Consider the following 6,000-nt stretch of genomic DNA (forward strand, 5'->3'; position numbering starts at 1 on the left):
GTTTTCTTTACTTATACTTTCCGAAGCCATAAGATGCCAATTACCATAATAGAACATTTGGTCACAATTCTTAATAACAAGTTTGGATCCAGGTCGATTAGGTTAGCAATAATATGTCAATGGAAAAGAACAATTCTTTAGGTTTACTAATAGCTAGCATACAGTGGATTAGAGCCACCATTGCACCATCCCAGAGGGTTGGTGTGTAGACTGAAGTTTTGGTAATCATAAGCAATTCAATAATTCCTCTTAAATCTGAATATTTAACAAAACTACTACAGAACTACTTCATGCATGGGGTAATATCTTTTGATTGAAGCATCCACCTAGGAGATCTCAACGGCTAAGTTCAGGACAAAGTAGTTGACAGTCTATTGAAAAGAGCCTTATGTTCCTGCCAGAAGAAAAAAACCTATACTATATGCTCTGCCAAAGACAAAATTTTACCATGCTTCTTCATCCTTAGCTCATGAGGCACAGGGCCAAAAATGCGAGATCCAATTGGCTCTCCTTGCTTGTTGACAAGGACTGCAGCATTGTCATCAAACTTGATTTCACTACCATCGCAACGCCCTCGCTGCATGGCAGCACGCACAACCACTGCATAGACCACATCTCCTTTCTTAACTTTCTCCTTGGCAGATTGATTTTTACCTCCTTTCACCACCCTAAGGGGCTGAACTTCCTTCACAGATGCGATAATGGTGTCCCCAAGTCTTGCACCCTTCTTTCCCTTGAGAGCTTGTATGCACATTATCCGCTTGGCACCTGAATTATCGACCACTTTGAGTTTCGTCCTCATTTGTATGAAGCTCCTATACTGTTGGTAATGCAACAAAGCAACAAAAAAGATGCTTTAGATGGAGCTCCTCAGAGGAAAGGAAATGGGGTCCAGCGACAAGTTTAACACACATAGGATGAATAAAATTGTGAAGAACTACAAAAAGGAAAACTAGGAAACCTGGGATAAGAAATTGCCACATCCTGTCCCTCCCACCAAATCCCGCGGTGTTCTCAGCAAGCCTGGGGAGTTGTTGCCAAGGGATTCCAATAGCAAATTACCTACTGCAGATAACCAAAAAAGATGCACAATGTCAAAATTTTCCCACAACTATAGATAATTACAGAGTTTATAAAATAGATACAAAGCACATAATTTAGAAAAACAGAAAAGGCAAACATTGTCGTGAAATTTAAAAAACCTTATTGAATAACATGTTCTAATTGTTGCAAAATTCTAATTGATTTAAACACTGAAAAGGAGCATAATTCCCTGAAGGTTTAAAGAGGCAGCAATCATTAAAATTGAATGCATCTGTTGACCACCCCCTTCAATTATTCAAGATTTCCTCAGCAGGAATAAAGAAAATGGTAAACGATATCCCATACATGGCTCCCACTGCACGCAATAAATGAAGACCTGACACTAAAACTAAATCCAATCAAGCCCCTCATTCATCATACTTTCAGCATAAGGGTACAATTAGCACTTGAATATTTTTATAAATTTTTTAGTAGATGCAGATATGTTTGAGTTACATACTGTATTGGTAGCCACATAAAAGGTGATCACATTCAAAACACTGAGCTTCTAATTACATGGCCGCCTAGGTGAAATTTCTTCATAAGCATTCATAACCCATGTCATAATTAAGCTTAAATAGATCCCCTCAACCTTTTAGAATAAAATTGATCTGTTAACAAACAATTATGCTAATGCAACCATTCCAACAAGTTCAAGTAGCATGGTGAATTCTTGTTGCAGTGGAAGATTCAATGAGCCCATTCACCATCATTTATTGCATTGTGAATACTCAAGGAGAATATGGTTGGCATTTTTGCCCAAGTTGCGCTTACAGCTCTGCTTTCCAGATACCTTAAAGGACTTCAATGACCAAGAATTCTTACCTTGCCAATGTTTATTGGAAATTCTGGCTCAAGAGAAACCATAAACATTTCAGACAGAAATGCTGATCAAGCTATTGAAAGTATCATTAACCATGTGATCAGCTGGGCTTGCTCTCCTCAGTTCAGTGAATTCAGAGGGGGTCAAATTCGAAGTACTTGGAGATTGACTGCATACCTCTCGGTGTTAAAACAGTTGCCTGTTGGTGCATGCAACAAGTTAAACTTTTATTGGGGTTTATTTGGGGATCCAGGTCTTGCTGGTTTTGGAGGGGGTTTTCACCAATAAAATGAAGCTGTCAAGCTATCCTATGCTGGGCCCTTAGGTGTCTCTGATTCACAAATCCAGAACTCCAAGCACTACTTACCGGCCTAAGAATCTAAGGAGCCAGATTTCAGGACCATCTTCATTTTGAGGGACACTGCTGTACTTTGATGAGACTAAAGACCTCACAATGTTGCAATTAATTGGTCCCATGTAAGTCGGTCACCAAATCATGTAGTAGGCTCATTAGCTAAAGGAGCAAGGCTCCACTCTTTCATTGTTAGGACCCCTCCTTCCTAAGTGTATTTCTTGGCCTTTTGGCCTTTTAATACCATCACCATTTCAAAACATTTTAAAAAAATTATAGCTCTCCTATCAACACATGTCAACAGCAATCAAAATTGATAAGATATTGTCTACACAGTTAGGAGCCATAGGACTGCCATTTGGATGTTTTCACATCTTCGGAGCATGGTGCATTACCCATGAACAAGTCATCAGTTATTCCATGTTTCAGATATATTTGTTTATATGTTTAGGGATAGCATTGTCCTACAATTGAATAAAACAACTTAACATCTTACATGACTAAGAACTCTATGAATTGGTAGAAAGACTTGTGATTAATAGAGCCACACTTTTATCTGGCTTTGATAGTAGTTCAAACAGTTTAAAACTGCATTAGTTCAGCACAAGTCTGATTGTGCTTTGTTTTTCTACTGAAATTCACAAAATTTATTATGTAATTATCCTAGATTGCCTTCATCACTATCATTACAATGATCGATAACATTTCTCATGCTCTGTCAAAGCATTTTCCTCTTCCAATTGAGGTTTAAAGAAATTGATGTAACAGGATAGTAGCATCCTTAAAAAAGTAAAGATAACGGAGTATGAGTAACTATCTTGATAACAGATACCAGTTCGCCAAGCAGAAGTTACACGAGTAACCATATCTGCTGCTTCCAGAGTCAATCCTACAAGGAGGAACAACAAATGAAGGTCAAACCCTTATCCCTAGAACTCAAGATGGAAATACATAATACAATGTACTATACCCCATGGTGCAAGCAAAGCTACACTATGACCATGCTTCTGAGTGCAAATAATTCATCTCAATTATGTCATCCTATCGAACAACCATGGACTAAGTATTTGATTCAACAATTACTTGGATATTTGTCAATGTGAGAAAATGGATTCCACTCTCACACGTGTCTGCAGAATCTACTGTATCTACTGTAATCAATGTTCATCAGTGTGACATAAAAGACCAGCCAGTAAGAACGCTAATGACTCAATGTGGGAAGTAAGCTCTTTCTCCTCCATTGACAGATTAGAGTATATTTCCATGAATATCTTGAAGCCTCAAACTCATTTGGGCATTGTTTGCTCCTCTTCTTACTATAAAGTTTACCATGTCCAATTCATGTTTTCTATTTCTTTGCAAAGGTTATTGGGTTTAACAATATGAATCGTGAGCCAATGATGTTTGAAATATGCTGATTGATTTTAAACTATTTTTTAAGTCACTTATGTTTTTGTTTTTCCCTTCTGTGCACAATGTCCTCCGAAACCGATGTCTAGAAGGTGCTCTTCTCCTACATTGCTTGACTGAGTTAATTTTATAGCTCACCCTCTCCATATATTCTTAGAATATCATAAAAAAAAAAAATCAAAAGACCCATAATTAAATAAAATATATTATATGGTTCTACTTTAAAAGCATACTATAAACTACATTTACTTACAGACCAAGCTCTAAAAGTTTAAAGCAAACCAATGCAGAAAAAGGAACTGTAACATGAAATCAGCAGGCAAGCAACAGGCCAAAGAAATATCTAACCACGTCCCACAAGAAACCAACGCAGAAACAAAAATGTCCTAATCGCCAACTTATGCAATTTTTATGCAAAAAAGCCTCAGCAATTTTATGCAATGAGTATTTATTTAAGCAATTTGACAAACAATTTTGTGGAATAGTTGCAGTTTTGAATAAATATCTATCACCAATTTTTAAATATAAAAAATCTAAGCAAAAAAATTCTAAATAACAATCTAAGCAAGTGAGAACATTAGAAAACAAGGTTAAAGGAGAGTACAGAGACATGAGAGACAAACCTGGAACCAAGAGAGCAAGGTGTGAATGGCAATGATAGGCCTATCGTATCTCTTGGTAACCTACGCTCAAACCCAATAAGACCAAATCAGCAAATCGGAAAATCTCTAAGCGAAAGAAGAACTGAAAGTAAAAGAAGCAATAGAGTTCTTCAGTCTAATTCTTTAACTCATTCCTCCTTCATAAAAACAAATTGAGTGATTAGTAATTTGTGCTAAAACTTGTTCAAGAACATAAATTTTTCATTGATTGCTTAGCGAAAAGGATTGAAGCAGGTTACTAAATTTTTCATTAGGACTCCACTGGATTCACTTTATCTCTACTGAGAGACAAATGATTGGACAGAATAAACAGAAAAATTTGGACAATTGTCCTCAAAGATAGAAACTGAGGTAAAAAGGATTGAACCAGATTACTAAATTCTTCATTAGGACTCCACTGGATTCACTTTATCTCTACTGAAGGCCAAATGACTGGATATAATAAACAGAAAAATTTGGACAACTGTCCTTAAAGATAGAAACCGAGGAAAAAAGAAATCATTCTATAAGTTTTGATTATACAGGTACTATTTTCATCTCTATGTTTCTAGGAGAAGAGAAAAACAGAAAAGGGAAACCCGGTTCTGTTGCATTTCACTTAAAAAAAGGAGGGAATAAAAGAAAATACCGGACACACCAAATTGGACACAAACCAAAAGTAAGAATCCTATACCTCAAGTTCTCCCTTAAAGCAGACAAGAGATATCTCAATTAGAAAAGCAATGAAAGAATATTAGAAATTTAAAATTAAGAATGCGAAGAGGCACTTAGTTACGGGTCGATCTTTGGTATCAACCACCTGAAGACAGACGAATATGGCAGAGCTTCTACTGAAGAGCAAAGAGAACCCTCAAATCCGAGTGGAGAGAGAGGGAGAGAAAGAGTTACCTCAAAGTGCTTAATACGAAGGCGACGGTGAGACTGGCAGCCGCAGTGAGGAGCAAGGAGGAGCTAGGAACTAGGAAGTGGACCTTTAAGACGAAGACCAAAGAAGGAAAAAGGCTTTTTTTAGTAGATGGAAATGTTATGCCCGATAAATTGCCCTAAAAGAAAATAAGTTATTTTATATATTATTTATTTACATATTTAATGAATGAATAAGAAAGAATAATAAAAATAATTATAAAATTATAAAATCCCAAATTTTAAAAAATACATAATCATATACATTAAATTTTAAAAATAATTTTATAATAATATATAGTAAAATTATTTTAAAAAATATTATAAATTCCTTAAAACACATAAGCATGTTTTATCTCAAATATACAGTAACTCAAATAAAAATTTATTGAATTAATTTTAAATATAATCAGGTCATCATTAAGTAAATCTTCCAGATTCCATTTAATAAATTATAAATGGATAATTAAATAAAATTACCTAAATACTTAATCGAGTAAGTTCTTTATTCTATTTTAATTTAATAAATGATAAACAAAAATAGGGGTAAAAAAATAAAATGACACCACTAGACTTTCTCCACTATAAATTTTTCAAGTACATATATTAGTAAATGATTAAAAATAGGGTTTTCTCAATTAAAAACTAAAATAATATTTATTTAAATATAAAAATATGCATAACTTTTTTTTTATCAAAATGGCATATTCACCATCAACTAGACAAGTCAATGTGACATGCAAACATTTTTTTCCCATGAAAAAAAA

The 6,000-nt window shown here is 34.9% G+C and overlaps 1 protein-coding gene across 1 annotated transcript; it reads right to left on the reverse strand.

The window, feature by feature from the left end:
• Positions 1–87: 87 nt before the first annotated feature.
• On the reverse strand, positions 88–5,309 carry LOC137953626 (uncharacterized). The gene is made up of 5 exons (XM_068801071.1): positions 5,219–5,309; positions 4,292–4,351; positions 3,091–3,147; positions 962–1,065; positions 88–820 (listed from the first exon to the last, which is right to left on the reverse strand). Exons 3-5 carry the CDS (start codon positions 3,122–3,124, stop codon positions 413–415), a joined length of 546 nt encoding a protein of 181 aa, XP_068657172.1. The 5' UTR covers positions 3,125–3,147; positions 4,292–4,351; positions 5,219–5,309; the 3' UTR covers positions 88–412.
• Between the last annotated feature and the right edge of the window lie 691 nt (positions 5,310–6,000).

This window comes from Aristolochia californica, unplaced genomic scaffold (assembly GCF_029961685.1).
Source record: "Aristolochia californica isolate CCGP_79_NKW_82.1479 unplaced genomic scaffold, dmAriCali1.0.hap1 SCAF_16, whole genome shotgun sequence".
Taxonomy (NCBI): domain Eukaryota; kingdom Viridiplantae; phylum Streptophyta; class Magnoliopsida; order Piperales; family Aristolochiaceae; genus Aristolochia; species Aristolochia californica.

Coding starts and splice junctions, on each gene's coding strand:
- LOC137953626 (XM_068801071.1), bottom strand. CDS start 3,124: ATGGTTACTCGTGTAACTTCTGCTTGGCGAACTG. Junction 1,066..3,090: donor AACTTCTGCTTGGCGAACTG/GTATCTGTTATC, acceptor GGTTATCTGCAG/TAGGTAATTTGCTATTGGAA. Junction 821..961: donor GTGGCAATTTCTTATCCCAG/GTTTCCTAGTTT, acceptor CATTACCAACAG/TATAGGAGCTTCATACAAAT.